The sequence below is a fragment of the Patella vulgata genome, chromosome 3 (assembly GCF_932274485.2).
Source record: "Patella vulgata chromosome 3, xgPatVulg1.2, whole genome shotgun sequence".
NCBI lineage: Eukaryota > Metazoa > Mollusca > Gastropoda > Patellidae > Patella > Patella vulgata.
The window spans coordinates 62,212,381-62,234,555 of NC_065881.2; the positions used below are offsets into that span (position 1 = coordinate 62,212,381).

Sequence of the window (22,175 nt, forward strand, 5' to 3'; positions counted from 1 at the left end):
ATCTTAACTCATTATTCTGACCAAATGATTTTATTTCAGACCATATTTCAATACCATCAGTCAGAAGTTTCTGTTAAAAATAAAAGAATCAGCCATGGATATTAGATAATGCTATTTGATAATAAAATTTCAATTCCTGTATTGCCTTCAGTGTTCAATTTTCTGTCGGTCATTAAAAAGATAGGTTGCCAGGAAATGAAACATACGCCCACAGCAGCTAAATCGTCCGGCAGTCAACAAGTGTTGTCGCATATTTTTACATTTTTCGGTAATGAAACATTTATAATACACTAAAATCTGATTAAGAGCAACAACTCATGAAGTAATTATCAGAAAACCATTAGAATTTGTTTGGTTTTTATAAAGTGCTGCCCCATGCTAACGTTTAGTATACAAACTTTTAATATCATGGATTTAGCTGTTCAAGTCTTTTATAAAAATTCAATACGATTCTTGGTCTCATGAACTCAAACACTGTGTATAAATTTAAAATCAATCGGATATTAACTTTAGCCTTTAGAGCATCCTAGAGATTTTTTGAAGTGATCAAGGGCCATAACTCTGGCAGTAATTATCGAAAATCGCTGAAAATCAATAGGCTTCTTCGTCTCATGACCTTAAACACTGTGTAAAATTTAAAGTCAATCAGATATTAACTTTGGCCTCTAGAGCGTCCACAAGAATTTTTGAAGTGATCAAGGGCCATAACTCTGGCGGTAATTATCAGAAATCGCTGAAAATGAATAGGCTTATTCGTCTCATGACATTAAACAAAGTGTATAAATTTAAAGTCAATCAGATATTAACTTTAGCCTCTAGTGCGTCCACAACATTTGTTGAAGTTATCAGTGTCTGTTCCTAATAATACCTGAGCATTTCACATTCACTATACTTGTTAAAAACAAAACTATTGTCTAAATTTTGTTTACTAAAACAGAAAAAAGAATAAATATTTGAAAGTTGCTTGATAATAATGGTGATGTTTAGATATTCCTGTATAAATGACACCAGGAATACTCATTTAGCATAGCAATACCCTTCTTGAGTAGGCTAAACGATTTACTATAGCCCTCTTCAATAAGTCATTCACTCAAACTTTTATATTAAAGGTGTGCATATCTCCCCCTCAAAACAACATTACATCATTATTTTAGTCAGTTGTAGGGCCCTCCTCTAAATACTTATTGTCCCCACATTATTTTCGAAGAGCAATGATAGTGGTTATAGTTATAGAGTTTTTTTTGTCATACTCAGATATTCCCCACAACCAGACCCAGTTTTCAAGAATTATAAAGCTACCCCCCCCCCCCCACACACACACACACACACACACCTACACACACACACCAAAAAAACAACATGATTGTTGATTTAAAAAATGGTATTTGATGACAATCCACAGAGTATTCCTCCCCAATAATAATACATACATACTTTTTCCAATTTATTGTATTTTATATATGGAATAATTTACATAATGTCTTTATGAATATATTACAATATGTTATACAACTATTTACATTATACAGCTAAATGTGTCTCTGGCTAGTATCTCAACTCTTAGAGCTAGATAACAAAGTACATTGGAAACATAAAATGTGGTGGCATTATACTTTGGTTTATCAGATTCAACAAAATGATTTGAAAGATACAATTATTCTAATGACTGTAGTCTGCAAAACCAAACTGTTCTGCTATGGGATCCTAGGGTTGCAGTTTGCAAGAGACAAATAAATTACTAGGCGTGATACAGTCATAATTCTATACAAATAACTATGTTCAATTTCTCAAGACAATAATTTCAACAATTATCAAGCTTTCTTAAAAGAGAATGGAACAATCTAAATGCAGTATATTTTATCTTCTAATTTATGTCTAGATGTATACAACAGTGCATACACATAAATAGCACATACTCTTATACTACAGAACAACATGGATATAATATGACGTTTCCATGTGTCAAAAGTTTATGGCCCTTTCAGCTGTCATGGTTGGTTGAGGTATTGTCTGGTGCAGTTGGCGCATGCGTTGTCACCTGAAATCCCCCTTTTCACTCTGTTGTCACTATTTTAGGGATTGGGGGAATTTAATTCAAGGAACGTTCAATGGAGTACACCAATGGACCCAACAAATATCTACTCACCACCACTTCCTCAACTCACACTTAATTATATGTGTACATACATTAATTAAGGTATTCATAAAACATCATTGGAGGTCAAACCTCTACAAAATTTTATTGTTGATTTTAATATTTGTAACTTTAAGGCATAAATCAACATGGTCAATAAAATGTCACATTTCTCAGCATTAAGGTACACATTGGTTAACAGTTGAAATAATATAGATATACAGCTTTTAAATGTTATTATTAACAAGATTCAGATGTGAGAAGTTTTATGTCTGAATTTAATAATCTATTTATTCTACTCGATTAGTTCATGTATTATATAATATGTTACTGGCCATTCTGATAGTATTACCTGTTATATTTCCTTCCATAAAATCTGAACACAAACCTAATTTGAGACTTAGAATCCCTACAGATACGAATACTCAACTGAACATTCTGGAACAGAATTCTGTCCGTCCCAGCAAAGGTAACAATGAAGCAGACACACGAATTTCGCTCAAAAACGTATACAATAACATCTTGATCAATCATCAGCTCATAAAGAATCATGTGGATGATTACATGCAATTTTACCAACACCTGATCTCAAATTGGGATTGGCATCATTGCGAGGTATGATATACAAATATGAGTCTGCTCTCATTTCATTCTATAAAGCAAGAAATGAAAACTTACATTTAAATCCAACACAGAATTTTTGTTTTCACACCACAGACTTGAAAAACTAACCTACATTTTAGTCCAGCAGTAATTTCATGATTATATTATATTATGTATATGTAGTGTTTTTACATGACTGTATTAACACATTGGTTCCCAACCACTTGTTGGTTGCGACTCCATTCCAGAAACCATCATCTGATCGCGACCCCTTGAAGAACAAAGTCACCTTTTACTATGAAACATTATCATTATTTACAGATCAAAATGTTGTAATTTAGAGATTGAGGAAACAAATAGTGAGCGTGAGAGAGGAAAAATGATTGGCAATGTGGAAAGAGGTGAATAGATCAGAGATTAATATGCATTTCATGAAAACATAGCAGTTTCAGAGTTGTCTGCCACGACCCCACGAAAACTACTCCGCTACCCCAGTTGGCGTCGCGACCCCAAGGTTGAGAACCTAGGTATTAACACAACTTCATAAATATTCTATAATACATCTCTAATACATCTCTACAAAAAAACTCTAATTTATATCATTCCTTAATCTGTGAATTAAAATGATATTGTTATTTACAATGGGTTGCGATCAAATACTATTTACATTATCAATTTTTTACTCATAAAACCCCCCAAAATAAACAATGAAATAACTTAAATTAGAGATGAAACATTTTGTTTCTATGATAAAAATAATTAGTGTGCTGTAACGCCAGATACCATCTTCACATATCTAGTGAATAATGAAGTTTATCTTTTCATAAATTTATAAAAAGAAATATAACAAGCTTTTCATAAATTTATAAAAAGAAATATAACAAGCTGTTGCAATCAAATGAATGAAACTTAAAGAAGTTTTCTTAGCACACAAAACTACTTTCAAGTTGTTATAGGACCTGCTGATATTCAACAAAATATTCCATACTACCGTATGATAAGATTATGGCAACCAGTACATAAAGTAACTTATGTTTTCACAACAATGATTGATAACTTCCAATGGAATCTAGTCAAACAAATATATCCACCACAATATACTATTTAGCATTATTATTCACTGACATGTTAATACTATTGAAAGGTGCTCTTCAATGAAACAAACATCTAATTAAAACATTGCATTAAATAAATTTTCAATTTATAAATTTGACAAAATAATCTATCAAACAACAGTTCCATCACATTCTTCTTGGCAATTATTTTACAAACTCTCAACCTTATTGTAATTAATGTGTACATGATGATTTGTGAAAAGTTCCATATAACAAGAAAAAAAAAATATAATTGACACCTTTATTCCATGCATTTTCACTAATATGACCTGAATAACCAGAGAAATAACACAACCTATGTATAAAGTTATTAAAGTAACCAACCACAGTTCCTAAAGAGAAGTACAATATGAAGATATTGGACAAACATCAATTTAAAATACACACATCTAAATAAAGCTGTACATCATTGCATTTTTGATTTTTTTCTTGCTATGGCATCTTCTACTGCCTTTAATTGTTTTAGAAGTTCTTCACGTCGCGAGGAATTACTCTTTTTTTGTTTAGATTGAGTGGTAGGAGCTGGTGCTGCCATCTGTGTAACAGGAGGAGTGGGTTTATTAACAGGGAGTTTAACAACAGCAGTTGGTTGAGGTTTACTCGGTTTTGTAGTTGTAGGACCAGGTTTCTCTTTAACCGGAGATTTAGCTTTCTCCGGTCGAGTTGCTGGTTGTTTAGGTACTTTATCTACTGAAAGAAACATTTTATATGCTCATATTAACAGAAAATAAAACTTATAATAATTCCAGATCACAATATTGTAAAATATAAAGTACTCCAGACTCACTCTAATTCTTATATCTGTCATTTGCTAGTCAACCACATGTTGTAATCATTGACTAATGGCCAATACACTTGCGAGGCATACTTATAGTCTATCAATTAAATTTCAATCGTCAATTTTACTTGTTAAAAATTCTGCGAAAATTTGAACAGTGTTAGTAACATACATATTTTTGGCTCCCTATCTGTCAGTTGGGTTTCCATTGTTGAATGATTAGTACATTATAACTTGTCATAATTGTGGGAGTCGAAACTATGTTATTTGAAATACAAGACTTATCTATGCGGTATGGTAAAACAAACATTCTGGTGGTCAAAAAAAATTACAGAAATTGAGAGTTGCACTTGGCAATTCACAGCAGGAAACACATTGGTGGGTCTCTACAATCATGTCTATGAATACAAATGAAATGAAATGAAATGGGGTTTAACGTCCTACTGTTCTGCTCCTAACCTGGGCTAATGAAGACAGGTATACGCCATACAGTGTGCTATGAGTGAAGTTTTGCCCGGGCAGCAGCACTATCGCCTACTCTTATATCGATTTCCAACTGCCAGGGGATCTTTTACGTGCATTCCAATATATACATGGGACCTCGGTTTTTCGTCTCATTCGAAGGACTAGACAGCTGTCCTTGTCAGGCCCTCCATTCTGCACCACTGACAAGGGGAAACCACATCTATGAATACAATCAAAAGTATTTGTATATTGTAACATACCTGTAAGTTGCTTAGTAGGTGAAATAGCTTGTTTTTTACTGGGTGGAACACCAGTACCCATTTCACCTAAACGTCTTTTAACTGGTGCTGATTGATCACTACTACTACCTTTATCACCCTATATCAAATATAATAAAAGTATTTAAGTTAATATCGCTTGTTTCCTTTTATTACATTGGCTACAATGCTATTGCAGATTTAAAGTAATTCTAAATAGTTTCTTATTAATCATCTGATCAAGATCTAACCACGACCTTATGAAACCTTGTTGAAGATAATGCTATGGACCCATCATTTTGTTTGGGCTAGACAGGTTAGAAAACAAGTTTCATAACCATGTAATTTACACCAATAGGGCTAATGAAGTCGGGTATACACCAATGCAGAATGCTACATGTATTTTTGCACAAACATGCAAATGTTCCGTTTCTTCTACGTGCACGCCAACAAGTACAGATGGACATCATTTTTTTTCATTTCATACAAATAACCAGACACTTTTCTTCCACATTGCCAAGCCTGCACATCTGACAAAAGGAAGCCAGACTCGAAAATCACAAGGACCTTTCTTCACCAATACTGGGATTGAACCCAGGACCCCCCGGTTAGTGAACCAGCACTAAAGTCACTGAGGATCCACGTTACAAGTTAGAATGAACAGACACCTGTTTTTATTTAATTTAATTCAAACTTTCAAATCTATTATTAGGGGAACTGACAATTATTTTAGCTAAATTACAGATTTATAATTAAATAATACTGTGACATAGAAACTTCTATTAGTTCAATACAACTAAATGTGAAAAACAAAAAAATGTGTTTGTTACTTACTTTACTTAATAATGTCAATTTAATGTTAGATTTTTGTCCTACAAGTTTTAAAGGATCTTTAGCTTTTACTGGTGTAACTGGACCTTGTCTATTAGGTATTTCAGGACGACCAGCCTGACGAGGTGCTTTGCCTGCAGTAGCTGACCGTGGTTCTGTGGAAGACACTGGTTTTTTCTTATTTTTTCTGGATCCTTAAAAATACAAATTATTTGTAAAACGTGTCTGGTATACTTAGATATTGACTATGTGAATAGTTGATTAAAGGTTCCGGAAATGAAATCCGAGCAATCCTAATAACATTTGAATAAAAAAAACAGTGGTTGCTAGGCAAGATATGCCCACATTTTGCAAGAGATGGATAAAGAATAAGCTAAAAAAAAAATGTGATTTTTTGTACAATCAGGGGCCATAATCCAGAAAGTTATGTGGGCTGAGATAGGCGATTATCAAAAGGGACAGAGATCTTTGGAATATAACCATATCTTTTAAGTGTCATCAAATCTGAAAAAAAAAATTTCTAGGGGTTGCACAACCTTCGTATTACATACATTTACACAACTGCGTACAAGGAGCTGCCATTTTGTCGAGCAGTTTTGCTTTGATTTTCAAGAAATTTGAACTGAACCTTCATTATGGTGTAATGGTAATACTGTATATTTAAACAGTTTTTAAAATCGGATAAAAAATGTAACCTCTAGAGGATCCACAAACATGTGGGCATATAAAAATTATCCACAAATTACACCATAATGTACTTGTTATTGGGACAGATAGAACTTTGTGTTATTAAATTCCAAATGTTCCAGCTTCTTTTTATAATTGAGCACTCCTTCCTTTTTCTGTAAAATCAAAGGGTTTAATTTTCCTGAGAATTATTATCAATGATCAAACCTGTTTTTTTCTGCGGGTTTCCTGCTTTAGATCCATGCTTAGTAGGATTATCTAAATCTCGATATAAATGCTGTGAGTCGGCACTGCCACTACTACTATTTGATGATGAACTTGTATGAGTTGAGACACTACTGGCACTATGAGAGGATGTTGAACGACTACTACCACTAGAACTATGACTACCAGTTCGTGGTCTGAAAAATAAAACAATCAACCAGAGATGATTAATTCTTACTGTCAAGAAATCACCTTTATCATTAAAAACCTATGTCTAATAAAACACTGAAGTCCAAATTCCAAACAAAATAAATAACTATCATTAAAATCTTAAATCTAACAAAACAATAACATTCAACATCCAAACAAATATAGTAATAGAACTAAAAGCCTGTATTGGATGAGGCAAGATAGGGATCAATGTTCAGACATGGTCATGGTATACAGTGGGAGAATTCCATATTTGATGTGAATTTCAACATGGAGTCTTGACAAAAGTTGTTTGTTATGTATAAATAAGTTTATAGCAAATACAAAAGAACTCATTTGAATGTATATACTTTTCATATGTACAGAGTATTTTTTTTCTTGCCCTGGGAAAGTTTCTTACATTGACATGGAAAATGATTAAAAAATTGTGATTACAGAAAATAATTGGGGATAACAGTAGACTATATACATTGTCCTGGTCGTATTATGATTAATCAGCAAGCTTGTATATTTACAGGATTATCAAAGTCAGGGTTCCCGCGGCTTCGTCAAACATTTTTTCAAGGATATTCAAGGATAAATATACGTCAAATTCAAGGATTTTCAAGGACATTTTTTAGCCTAAAGTTACAATTTTTCATCTTAAAAATAACCAAAACATTACCAACTATCGTTATAATCTCATATTTAAAAGGAATTGAAGACATTTGAAACAAAATTAAGGATCTCAACTGAAATTCAAGGATATTTTCCTATTTCCGCGAAATTCAAGGATATTCAAGACCTTGAAAATGAAATTTGAAATTTAAGGATATTCAAGGATTTTCAAGGACCGCAAAGGTATGATTGTCAGGGATTATAGTTGACAAGCTAATTTGATTTCTAAATCAACAAGAAATTATTAACTCGTTCTCACCGAGCCCAAAGTAAATTGTTGTATGACACCATAGTGGATGGTTTATTAAGATCCCCAATTTTGCATACTGTGTTAATTGTGTAGTGGATTGTTAAAATACATGTTAAAATGTGTAAAAGTGATATCATACCTTCTTTCTCTTTTACCAGCTAAACTTTGAACATTTCTTTGTGTAAGAGGTAACGGTGCAGCAGGTGGTCTACGTCTATCTGGACTTCTTTGAGGTTTAACTGATACAGCACTACGAGGTTCCCTGATAAAAAAAAATACAGCTTTGTAGCCATCATTCACATTAAAGGGGGATAATAGATGGATAGATTGCCAGGAAAGTTCTTGCGTTGTGTTCTTTTATAAAACATTATTATTCAGGATATAAAACTAACTTACATATTTCTTAATGGTACAGGAGGTCTTGAATCTTGTGGATATACAGGATTACCTCCCCTTCTGTCCATGTTACGAGGTGGAAAATTACGACCCATTTCTCTGGAGTTTGGTGGAGGTCTTTTATTGATCCCTGGACTACGTGACCGAGATCTAGAAGACCTACAGGAAAGAATATTTTGTTATCAGAAAATTAAAAGGTTATATATAAGTATGAATTTCACATCAATATACTAATATAACAGTGGAACTTAGTATGTATTTTAGACAAATATTTCAAGCATATGAAAAAACTTACCTAGAAAAAGAGGAAGATCTACTATACGATGAACCACTACTGTAAGAATTAGAAGAATATGATCTCGAACCAGATGAAGAGAAAGAGCTGTAAATAAAACAATGTTTAAAATATTATATAATCAATTATATTAATTATTCCTTTTTGAAAATTTTGTAGACTTGATACAGTGGAAAGCTTGATTTATTTTAGGCACGTATTCTTATTTCTTGGATGTTCTTTCAAACAAGATTTGAAAGAAAATGTAAATACATTTTCAAAAAGATAAGTAGCCAGGCAACGAAACATACGCCCACAGCAGCTAAATTGTCCGGGCAGTCAACAAGAGTTGTCACATATTTTTACTTTTTCCGGTAATGAAACATTTATAATACATTAAAATCTGATTAAGAGTAACAACTCATTAAGTAATTATCAGAAAACCATTAGAATTTGTTTGGTTTTTATAAAGTTTTGCCCCATGCTAACGTTTAGTATAGGAAACCTTTAACATCATGGATTTAGCTGTTCAAGTCATAAAAATTCATTGAAAATCAATATACTTGTTCGTCTCAAGACCTTAAACCCTGTGTATGAATCTGAAGTCAATCAGATGATAACTTTAGCTTCTAGAGGGTCACAAGATTTTTCAAAGTGATCAAGGGCCATAACTTTGGCAGTAATTATCGGAAATCGTTGAAAATCAATGATTCTTCGTCTCATGACTTCAAACACTCTGTATCAATTTAAAGTCAATCGGATATTAACTTTGGCCTCTAGAGTGCCCACAAGATTTTTTGAAGCGATCAAGGGCCATAACTCTGGCAGTAATTATCGGAAATCGCTGAAAATCAATAGGCTTTTTCGTCCCATGACCTTAAACACTGTGTATAAATTTAAAGTCAATCGGATATTAACTTTGACCTCTAGAGCATCCACAAGATTTTTTGAAGCGATCAAGGGCCATAATTTTAACTCTGGCAGTAATTATCGGAAATCGCTGAAAATCAATAGACTTCTTCGTCCCATAACCTTAAACACTGTGTATAAATTTAAAGTTCATCGAATATTAACTTTGACCTCTAGAGCGTCCACAAGATTTTTTGAAGTGATCAAGGGCCATAACTCCGACAGTAATTATCGAAAATCACTGAAAATCAATAGACTTCTTCGTCTTATGACCTTAAACACTGTGTATAAATTTGAAGTCAATCGGATATTAACTTTAGCCTCTAGAGCGTCCACAAGCAATTGTGGACGCCGGACGGACGGACAGGGGCAACGACAATATACGACCACATTTCAATGTGGGCGTATAATAATCTAAAATACCTAGAGGAGTGAGATGAACCACTGTGAGAACGCCGTCTTCGTCTAGGTCGTGAATTCCTAGGAGCTTTCTTTTTAATTGGAGATTTGGATCTAAAAATATAAAAAGTTTACAATAAGTAAAATAATTTCTTCCATTAAATTATCATTAAACTTTATTCGTTTATAAAGTTTCCTTTATAAAGTTTGAAATAACAAAATTTATATTTTGGGAATTCATTATTAATCTGACATAAGTATTAGAAAAGATCAAGGTCCAATGCTCACAAAGCTAATTATTATGTGCAAAGTGGATTTGGCATCTTGGCAGTGTGCTATGGAAAATTTTGTCCGGACAGCAATAACTAAAGCTTTTATTATGATTACTGTCAGGGGATCTTTAACATGCTGTCAGTGGTATAAACATGACAAAAGACTAGAACTAAAAGATTTTCCTGGCCAGATCCACTCTTCTGTACTAATGACGAAGGGAAACCTGGCTGGAAATTCCTGAGGAACTTCCTCAAAATCACTAAATATTCAGCCACTTATGTTAAGTTTCATTAAACGATTTTTCTTCTATTTGTTGAATGTAGATTTTAAAGGCAACAAAAATAACTTTGTGGACAATGGTCTTCTGACTAACACTTATAATAATATGAACAAAATCAAACCAACAAGAATAAATAAAAAGTAGTGATTAAGCAAAACTATCATATTCATGAATTTGCTTTAAAGTATTTATTTGTACCTTTGCCAGGGATCTCTCCATTCATCTGCTCGACCTCTTACAACAGGAGGTTGTGAATCTCTTGGATCTCTAGGTTCAGGTCGTAACTTGGGTGATTCTGGACGGTATAATCTGTAACATCATGTGTTCAGTATAAAATATATTGTCTTAAAAATCATGAATATGTATGTGGTTATAACAACCTATAATAATACTAGATAATACTGACACTTCTATTTTTCTACCAAATTACAGATTTATCTAAAGATCCTATTTCATTTCCAACAATATCAAATTATAACTAACCTTTCAACATGAGATGGTGGAAAATGTTTTTCTTTGAATCTATCTTTTTCCTGAAACAGTAGAAACATGTCCAAATTATGAGAAAAACAAATTTATCTATTAATTCATATTTTCATAATACAAATCAGGTAATGGTACACAACAAATCATTCTGCTTTAATTTGAGGTGACAAAATGTACTTACCCTGAAGTCCTCCAACATATCTGGACCTCTTGTCCACCGAACTTCAAAGTTTTCATACTGTCCAGCCTGAAAGCCTTGGGGTCTATCATAATATTCATCTGGCTCTTCATATCTACAATACCCATTAATTAAATTGTTTTGTGTCTCATTAACACTACAATAATATATGTATGTTATCAAATAACACATTTTCTTATGGAATAACAATTACTACTTGTGAAATCTTGTTGAAATGTTGCAGTGTCAAAAACCATAGTAATTGTTATTCCATACAAAGTGTGTTATTTGATTATGTCCCAATTACTAAATGCCATCAAAGAATATATGTATGTTATTTTTGAAACTAACAACGTCAGATCTTGAGACTCAAATTTAATCTGTCACATCATACAGTAACAACTTTTCTGAAAACTATTCAAATATAGAAAATAACTGTAGAAAATAACAATTACCCACCCAGCGTCATAATAAGGATCTTTATATCTGTGACGTTCATTTTCTTTATTAAATTCCTTATCAGGAACATCGTCTAAATTTAGATTCAAACGTTTTTCCTCAAAATCTATTTCTGTTTCTTTTCTTTCTGATGCTTTCTTCTTCATCTGTTGATGAATAAATGCAATAAAGAACATATTATTGATTGCTAACTTATAATCTAATTACTTCACTAGTTGCAATGTACAATACATTATCATGTTGCCTTTCATCCATACATGTAACTAAATAGGTATATTGAATGAATATTGCTCATAGTGTACATGGTTTAAAAAATCAATATGTGAAATATATGTATGTAATTGTAAACTATACCTCTTTTGCCTGACGAAGACCCCTCTCCCATGCTGTTTCAACTACTGGTTCCTCAATAGGTGGTGGGGGAAGAATCTCAGGTTCTGGACATGCCTGTTTTCAATATACAACAAAACTAAAAGCAAACTAGATTTGGCAAAGTGACAAGTTTGAGAGTTTTTATAGTAGATCATCACCAAATTATTCATTAATTACAAATACATTATACAGTAAAGTAATGTGCGTCGTTGACCTTGACTGTATAAAATTGTAAAGTAAAAAGAAAATAAATGGCCAACACCGGGAGCGAACCATTTCTTCTCGGTTAGCGAACGAAATACGTGCTAATTGAGCTACATAGACTAACTAGTCCATTGCAGACGGACATATGTTATGCTGTGTGCTATTATGCGGGAAATTTTATGCCGACAGCAGCCCTCCAACTTGCTTTTATTTTGAATTCCATCAATGATTCTTTTACAATAATGCCATTGTGTACACTGAACCTCTGGATGCCCCATCATGCAGTGTACTAAAAGGGAATTTTTTCCTCGGACAATACTCGTATTTTGAATTCAAACTGCCAAGGGTTCCTTTTGTTGCACAGCAATGTGTACACGGGACCACAATTTTTGTCCCATCTGAATGACTGAACATTGTACCTTGCCAGAGACAAGCGGAAACCATGAGGAACTGTCTCGGGCAATACTGGTACAAATCTCCTGGTCAGCGAGGAAGCGCTTTACTCACTGTGCCATAACGGCTCTTTCGAATAAATTAAATTAAGATTAGTTTTTCAAAAGGCTCAAATGTTCCTAAAGACACCTGCAAATCTTCAAACTATAATACAATCATTTACTTCAGACAGCACCATAAGAGAGTTTTAGTCTTAATGGTATTCAATGAAGACGATAACAAACAATTACATACTCAAGTGACTTATTTTCACTGTAGAATCCAAAAACACATATTTTGGTAAACATTTAAATTAAACATAACCAATATTAAAGGTGTTGTACCATAATCTATCAGTTTAATCTTTTTTCAAAGTTGCACAGAACCTTTGTTTATAATCTGATTTTGATAAAACTTTCAGAATATGCACCTAATGACTAAATTTATCGTTTTGTCATTGACATTTTACCTGATTTCAAAGTCTTACAATTTTAAAAAAAAACCTTCAATTTTATGACGTCACTTTAAAAAAATCTAGGTCAAATATCAAATTTCTACTGCAACAATCGATTGCGATTAGTGAATGCATTCCAAAAATATCAAGCTATTGACATTCGGATAAAAAAAGTAGGACAAGTAGGATTTTGAAGATTGACTTACTTTTTTCAAAATGGTGGCACTTCCGGTGAATCTTAACTTAATAATATTACTCTAAAAAGTTGATAGACAACTTGTATTGACAAATATTTTTAAATAAAGCAAAATTAAAGCATTTGAAAATCTGACTTCATCTTCAAAGGGGAGATAATCAGAAACTTTTTGTTGACATTTTTGGTATAACCCTTAACCAGTTATTGTCGACTATAATCACCACAACGTTATACAGCTAAGTGGTCACGGTCGACTAAAGTCGACCACAGCAAGAACCTTTTTATAAGCTGCATTTGAGTATTTAGTTTCGTATTTAATTGATATGGCCACTTGTCTAGTCAAGGGCATTGAGAAAAACATGTCTTTGTTCAACAATTTTTGACAAAAAACGTAATTTAACGATGTCGGGAAGGTTAAAGACTCAAAGTGGTTAAAATGCTTATGAATGATTCCGACTCTGATTATATCAATGACACCGATTCCGAAGACGATATTTCTGATGAAAATGATTTAGAATGATTTGCAAATTATAGACCAACTTATCCCCTTCAACTTTTTTATTGGTGTCTAGAGTCTATCACTTATAATTATCCGGCAATAGTCGATTGAAATAGGCATACAAAATATTTCACTTTAGCCTTTATTTAGTCTGACCACTTGACGTCATGACGTCGATCGGTTAAGGGTTAATTCACTCATTTGTAATATATTCTGAATGTTTCAAGCCAAAATCTTCAAAAATAAAAAAGTTACTAAGTAGTAGTATACAAACTAATAATAATCTTTACAAAAACAATAATAGTCCAGTAGAACTTGACGAGAACCCTAACATTTCAAATTTGGCTACCAATCTCTACAAAAGACTATAAATAAACCCCTAGAACAATTCTAGCTTGGAGAAGTACATAACGTTTCTGCTCTGACTACAACTACTACTGATAATACAAAAGTTGTTGTCAGGACAGATTTCAGGTTGCCAAGCAAAGAAATATATACCCATAGCAGGTATGACATCCAAGGCCGTCACATGTCTATTCTTTTGTAGGCTAGTGTGACTTGACAATGTAGACTAGTGTGACAAAACAATTCAACCAAATGTGGGAATCTCTGATGTTGCATAAGAGAAAAAAAAATCAGGGCTAAAATATGAGCAGATAGTCATAAAAATAACTTACATCACTCTGCTGCCATGTTGGACCATACTGTCCTCTAGGTCCCATTATGACATTAAAACCTGGTCTCTCTATTAAACTATAGTTACCTAAAAAAATAAAAATACATACTGTTTCATATCTTTTAATGAATCTCAATGGACTTTTCAAAACATCAAAAGATAGGTTGCCAGGCAATGAAGTAGTCAACAAGGTTGTCATATATTTTTGCTTTTGTCAGTAATATACATTTACAACACATTAAGAGTAACAATACATTAAGTAATTATCAAAAAACATTAGAATTGTTTTGGAATTATTTGTCTAATGACCTTAAAAATTTATATTAACTTTAGCCACTAGCAGGTCCACAAGGTTTCTTGAGTAATCAATAACCATAACTCTGGCAGTAATTATTAGAAATCATTGAAAAGCAATAGGCTTCTTTGACTCATAACCTTAAACACTGACTCACTGGGTATAAATTTAAAGTCAATTGGATATTAACTTTAGCCTTGTGGGAGCTGGACGGACAGACCGACGGATACATGGCAATATATGATCACATTTCAATGTGGGTGTATGAAAACAGAAATAGTACAGTTTATTTTCATTACCAAGAGAGACATTTCTTTGATCATGTGTTTATATTAAGTCTGACAATAATGTAAAGAAAACTCCTTTCATTACCTTTATCATTAATACCAGGATGTAGAAATCGACAATTATCACCCCATGTACAGTTTCCTTTAACAAAAAATCTACAGATAGGCTTTACAAATGGTTTCTTAGAACCTGGTTCACGTATTTCTCCTTCTTCACAATCTTCATCCTAGATAAAATACATTATCTTATTTAATATTTAATGTAGTATAATAAAATATACACTAGTATAGAATGGTTTTTGCTACAATTATGCACAAGATAATGTACCAATGATACATATAGACTAAAATACTGTTTCGCAAATTAATTCAGTGATGTTTGGGCCTTCAAATACCAATGCCCAAGGGATATTTTACATACACTACCATTTGCACACAGGACCTTCGATTTTTTTTTCTATCCAAATGACTAGATGAACTTTCCTTGTCAACCCAACAGACAGCAAATCAGATAAGTGGGCACCAGCTAAAGATGTGATTATCATCCTACTTGTTATTAGACGGACAGAATAAAAAATTACATTCAAAATTGGGTCTTCAGGCTCCTAAAAACATTTCTGTTTATCAATTGACTTTTCAGCATCAACAAATGCGGTGGAAAATTAATTATCAAGAATTGAATGATGGTGATAAGAAAAGACTCAAGGAAGGCAGATTTTTGGTCACAATCATCTACTATCTATTTTCTATTGCTGACATGTGGGTAAAACTGAAGTTTTAACTGTTTCAAGGGCCCCTTTCCCCTATGCACAGTAATATCTCCTGAAAGTCGCTGGAAAATTCAGCAATATATCTTTTAGTGACAAGCAAATTTACTGAGTGTCAAGGTTTACTTTTGACTGATAATTTTACCTATTAAACAACACTAGCACTGTGCTTGATAAAAATGCCAAGTTTCCCGCCAAGGACATTCTAGTGTCCTAACGAAAATATCAGCCAAGGTAGTATGCTAAAATATACTTACATCATCTATTTCTCCATCATCAGATTTATCCATATCCTAGAAACACAAACAAATTGAATTTCAAGTGGTTATTGTCATTGTTTATACATCATTAATAAATAAGACCCACAGGGCTAATAGTTACATTCCTTATTTAAATTTAATATTAAGAGCTGAATGTGTTCTTTAGATAGTAAATTAAAAGATCTGTGTGGATAGAAATGAGTTACTTCAGTAAATGACTGACCTTATAAGTTCTAAGTCAGAAAAAGATTATGACATAAAATCAATATCAAGTTATAGGAACTTTAGATGTTCAAATAACTTAGATCTACTTAACGGTTGAAATATTTTAATATTTGGTGCCATATGTTAATTTTTTGATAAGCCTGTTATTTGATGTGCATTGACTTAAAAGTCTATATTAGCCTTTAATTATTACAAAATGTTCAAAATCATCTGGAAAGATCTGAAAATTGTAAAAACACACAATTTATTTAAGCTAATTAATTTGTGTGATTACCTGATCATCATCACTTCTCATCTCTCCTTCTTCATGTTCACTTCTTTCTTCTTCTTCATCATAATCTAATTCTACATGTTCTTCATTAAAGCTAGTGTTATTATTATTGGGTTTATTATTAGTCATTTTATCACTTATCTTATTCTCTTCTACACTACACTCACCATTTACACTAGCATCATAGTTTAATACTTCTCGAGAGTCTGTCTGACCACTAGCAGTTACCTCCCCGTCTTCCTCACTTGTGCCTTTATTTGGAATGTTTGCACAAAGTCTTATTCCTGAATGAGAATCAAGTTGAGGTCTTTCACTTGGACTGTTGGCTTCAAGATCTAAAGTATCATCGCCAGATGTATAACCCGATGCATCTGGTAGTGGACCTTTATCGCCAGTACAGGAGGAATTCTTAAATAAAGCACTTATATTTGCATGAGTTTGGTTTGAGTCAGCTCTGGCAAACTGAACAGAACTTGAGCTTGATTGATCGGGCATGTGTAAAATTTCACTATCTGACTCATCAGATTCAATGGGTTCCGCACCTGCTTCTAATTTTCTATAGGATGAAGAATTATCAATGGATTCATCAGGAGACTCGATTTCTTCTGCATAGGGCACTTTTGAATCTAGGGAAACATTTGTGTCACATTTATAGTCACTGTTATCCAGTGATTCATTACTATCAACTTGATTATTGTCTTCTGCAATGTCAACACAACTACTTTGAGTTGAGTCGGCCACTTTATAGGAATCTTTATCTGGGCAAACACCAACTTTTAAATTAGAAGAATCTACATTATCTGTAGTGGAGGCTACAGCTTCACTGGACATGTTATCTGCTGTCACTTCTGATTTCAAACTACCACTTACTTCATCATTAAAACTATCAGCATTATCAGTTCTCCTTATATCATCATCAACACTTAGTGAGTTAGAAATATTCGCATCAGAAGTTACAATTACATCCCTTTCCTCATCTTGAATATCCTCTGAAGATACTGGATTTTGTATCAAGCATTCAGCCTCTGAGATCTGATTATCAGCAGATATATCTTCTTCCCTGTTTTCCGAATTTTGGGAATCAATATTGTCATCATTGTCTGAACCAGAACTTTGAATGTAGCTCCCATCATTTTCAGATTTAATAGGATGAGAGCCATAACTGTCGGGTTCTTGATAATTTGGCGATCCTGGCGTGCCAGTTGGGGAAATTGGTGTGTCAGTTGTGGAAATGGGAGTTTGAGTTGGGGATTCTGGGGATTCTTCAGGTGATCCTGGTGTTTCTAATGGTGACTGTGGAGTTTCTATTGGTGAAGATGAAGACTGTGGAGTAGAATCTACAATATCTGAAGACGGTAGAACCATTTCAGCATCTTGAGATGGAGAAAGATCAAAATTATCATCATCAAGCATTGGTTCTCTATCAGCATTAGAATTGTTACCACCATCAAATATCAAGCCTTGCATTTGCTCCAAGTCACGGTCATTTGGAGAATTATCTTCTCCTTCTGCCATAGGAGAGTTAGCTGTTTCCATTTCTCCATCGTTATCATCTTTTATCTCATCTGGGTTATCCTCAAAATTATCACCTATTTTCTGATGGTCATTTTCTGAGCTATTGTCGGCATCCATCAGTGCCAAAATGACTAATAATCCTACAAAGGCAAAAATAACAAATCTTCATTAACAACATTAGAATGAACTATTAGGTATTTTTATTTCTTTTACTATCCCATACAAACATACACTGTTACAAATTAATCTACATGTATAAAAATAAGAAAGTAGGAAGTACATGTAAGTTTGACGTAACTGAGGCATCAGATTTAAAAAGGACAATGTGTTAATATTTTTTAAAACATTGTCTGAAAAACTAAAATTCTCTTTATATTAAGAAGTAGGAATGAGTAGATTTTTTTATTAAAATATAAAACATATGCTGGCTGGGAGTCTCAACAGAAACTGTATGGCAACATGTTACTGAGATTGGCTAAAGAATTGACTATATAATGCTGCAGACACTGGAAACATACATGTAAACAAGAAAATCTTTTATGTCAAAAAGGAAATTCCAAGAAATGTGGACATTTAGATAATGTAAGATAATGTAAAATTACATTTTTTAGAATTCAACATAACCACTGAGCTGCATATGCAACACGCAACAGTGCCATACACGTGGGAGGGGTTCACTGTCAAATTTGACACTTCAAGGAAGGGTTGATGAAAACTGCCGCGTGCTGGTTTATCTATCCATGTTTGCGTTCCTATTGGTTCTTGCATAAGATTAACTGTTTAGCGTATCTTTGCTTTAGAAATGAAATGAAATGGGGTTTAACGTCCTACTGTTCTGCTCCTAACCTGGGCTAATGAAGAGGGCATACGCCATACAGTGTGCTATGAGGGAAATTTTGCCCGGGCAGCGGCACTATCGCCTACTCTTATATCGAATTCCAACTGCCAAGGGATCATTTACGTGCATTCCAATATATAGACGGGACATCGGTTTTCCGTATCATCCGAAGGACTAGACAGCTGGAGGTCGGGTGTTCGATCCCTGCATTGGCCGAGAAAGTTCATTCAGATTTTCCAGTGTGGTTTCCCCTTGTCAGTGATGCAGGACGGAGGGCCTGACAAGGACAGCTGTCTAGTCATTTGGATGGGACGAAAAACACAGGTCCTGTGTACACATTGACGTGCACGTAAAAGATCCCTTGGCAGTTGGAATTCGATATAAGAGTAGGCCGTAGCGCCGCTGCCCGGGCAAAATTTCCCTCATAGCACACTGTATGGCGTATGCCCGTCTTCATTAGCCCATGTTAGGAGCAGAACAGTAGGAAGTTAAACCCCATTTCATTTTATGTTCATGTGTAGCCAATTGGCCTGTAATTAACATACACTGGTTATCTCTAATAAAAACAGCAGTGCATTTCCGCAGTTTTGTACTGTAGTGTTTCTGAATATCCCCTACTTTTTTTTTGAAGAGTATATTAATGCAAGAATTACTGGATTTATTGCGAGAAGGGGCGCAACTCTTACTTGACTTGGCCAAAGGTACTGGATAATCAACCACATTGAAAATCAAACTCACGGTTATGCATGGGCAATGGACTTTTCGTCAAATATTGACAATGGTCCCAGACCCTCCGTACGTTGAAGACTAGGAGGTTCTGGGTGACCGAGATTAGCCTACTGCATGTCTTTCTATAGGCTTCAAATGTTATAGAAATGATTAATTAGACCTTTATTTACATAAAAAGCCCCAAATCAACTTTGTAGACCCTAAGATGGCTTGGATACAGCTTGGATTTAACCAGTTGTCTATTTAATAATTAAATCATTAAATGGCTGACCAGGCTAACATTTATCGTTAATCACTGACGTCACTACAAGACTGCCGATGAAAGGACTGACAATCAAGTGTACCGTAGGCATTGAGAATGCTAATTGATAATTGCAAATATGTGGTCGGAGTTATTGTCTGTCAATCAAATGATCGGTAATTCTCGGAGACGGTGCAGAGACAGTTGATGCCCATTTCTAGTCCAAACTGCTAACAGTGATAATTTCATTCAGAATAAAGTAATTTGACTGAAATTTTCAATATTTTCTCTTTTTTTTATCATCTGTTTTTGAATTATTATATCAAGAATGGCCAACTCTTTATTAAAATCTTAACTAATATATCCTTAAGTTTACCAGGTGAAACTAAAGGGATCCAGTCATAGCTAGGCCTAACAACAAACACATCACACTCACAGTAGTTACTTTAGTAACGTATTGTATCGCCTCTGCTCTCTACTACGTTACTGCCGCATGCTCTATACAACTAATATGAAAATAAGGCTTTTCCCCCATCTCGGTTCAAAGGCAATTTTGGAATCCTTAGCGTCTACTTTTCTGAGTGAGAGCAGAGCTGATACAATATGTTACTAAAGTAACTACACTCACAGTAGTTCAACTCTGAACATAGGTGTCATTACACTCGCCCTGTACGTTCAGGAAAAGTCCTCTTGAATCCTTGTCGAAACTAAAAGCGGTCCCAAATTGGGAAAATTTTTACTGCTAAACGGTCGTGTGTCAGTCTCTGTGAACGCCTGTACAATGTAAAGGGACATCTTAGTGAGAAAATAGGACCTAGCTTACCTCGCTAGAGTCAGTATGAGCGACACAACACGCTATTAAAAATACGTCCCCTCCTATCAAGTTGGCTTTTCGCCACCATGACATTCTAAATATAGGTCAACGACAACGTCCATATTTAGGAATGTCGGCCATACAAGACGAAACGAAATTTAGGTAAAGATTAGAATCTTTAGTCACTTATTGCTTTGCCCACCTTTTAATACTACAACAGAATAAAACAAACATTCCAGGTGCATATTGAGGGATAAAACAATTTACTTTTATATTCAGTATTTATTGTGGGACTTGGTGACCGATAATGTTTTAACAAAATCATAGTAAAACATACATCTTGCTTCTCTAGTTTTATTTTTTTTTTTATAAAAATACATAAATAATTTAAAATAACAAGGTTGGTTTTTTTTTTCTTAAAAAGAGGAAAAACACATGTCAACTCCCAAATAAAACTTTTACAATTAAAAATGACAAATATGCATATAAAGCAAATATCAATGAATAAATCTATAAATATATGAACATACCAGGCGAGTGTGATGAGACCTATGTTCAGAGCTGAACTACACTCACAAGTACTAACTGCGTAGCCTGAGCCTGAGTATCTCTATCTCAACATTTTAAATTTTAGGAACCTTGCAAGTCCAATCATACATGTACATATGATGGTTTTGAGGCACACCTTGTTCCATCTGTGGCAGTGAGCATTAAACACAATGAAAATTTGGTAAAAAGAGACGAAAACTAACATTAAAGTCAATCTATCTATACTGTCTATAGTGATCTGTTGCAATATGCTCATAATCATTCATACTCATAGTACCGAGACCATACCTAAAAGCAAGCGGTCGAAAGGACATTATTTGAGATATCGATAATTCTAATACTTACCTCAAGTATACTCTGTTTTATCTGTTATCTGTTTATTTAATGATTTAATTTTAGGAAAAATTGGGTTTAAGCTATAGGAAACTTTATTTAGTTGGAGTAATTCAATAAAATTAATGAATTTTTGACAAAGCTTGACTCCGAGCGGAGGCTGCCATTGCAATATTTTCATTGGATAAACTCACACATGCAAACGGAACCGGAAAACAAAACCAGACTGAAACAAAGTCGTCCACAGCAATAGTAATACAACTCGTCCAGATATAACAGTTAACTCACCATTTTATTAGTTGATCGGGGCGTAAAATCTTGGAATATATTCCTGTTAATTTAGGCTAAGAAGATGAAGTCTATCATCTGATTT

General features: G+C 33.8%; 1 protein-coding gene across 2 annotated transcripts; it reads right to left on the reverse strand.

The window, feature by feature from the left end:
• Positions 1-1,431: 1,431 nt before the first annotated feature.
• Positions 1,432-21,962, reverse strand: LOC126814482 (zinc finger CCCH domain-containing protein 18). Of its 2 annotated transcripts, none has more exons than XM_056099877.1 (18): positions 21,815-21,962; positions 16,787-18,438; positions 16,285-16,320; positions 15,346-15,487; positions 14,680-14,765; positions 12,200-12,292; positions 11,846-11,991; positions 11,390-11,501; positions 11,206-11,255; positions 10,921-11,031; positions 10,194-10,283; positions 8,883-8,969; positions 8,588-8,746; positions 8,331-8,453; positions 7,078-7,271; positions 6,187-6,377; positions 5,356-5,473; positions 1,432-4,539 (listed from the first exon to the last, which is right to left on the reverse strand). In XM_056099877.1, exons 2-18 carry the CDS (start codon positions 18,413-18,415, stop codon positions 4,259-4,261), a joined length of 3,648 nt encoding a protein of 1,215 aa, XP_055955852.1. In that variant the 5' UTR covers positions 18,416-18,438; positions 21,815-21,962; the 3' UTR covers positions 1,432-4,258. The 2 variants fall into 2 exon arrangements, with proteins under 2 accessions (XP_055955852.1, XP_050395588.2); XM_050539631.2 differs by having other exon boundaries at positions 1,432-4,542.
• Positions 21,963-22,175: the final 213 nt, after the last annotated feature.

Coding starts and splice junctions, on each gene's coding strand:
- LOC126814482 (XM_050539631.2), bottom strand. CDS start 18,415: ATGGATGCCGACAATAGCTCAGAAAATGACCATCAGAAAATAGGTGAT. Junction 8,747..8,882: donor AGATCTTCCTCTTTTTCTAG/GTAAGTTTTTTC, acceptor TCTTTCCTGTAG/GTCTTCTAGATCTCGGTCAC. Junction 8,454..8,587: donor CCTGTACCATTAAGAAATAT/GTAAGTTAGTTT, acceptor TTTTTTTATCAG/GGAACCTCGTAGTGCTGTAT.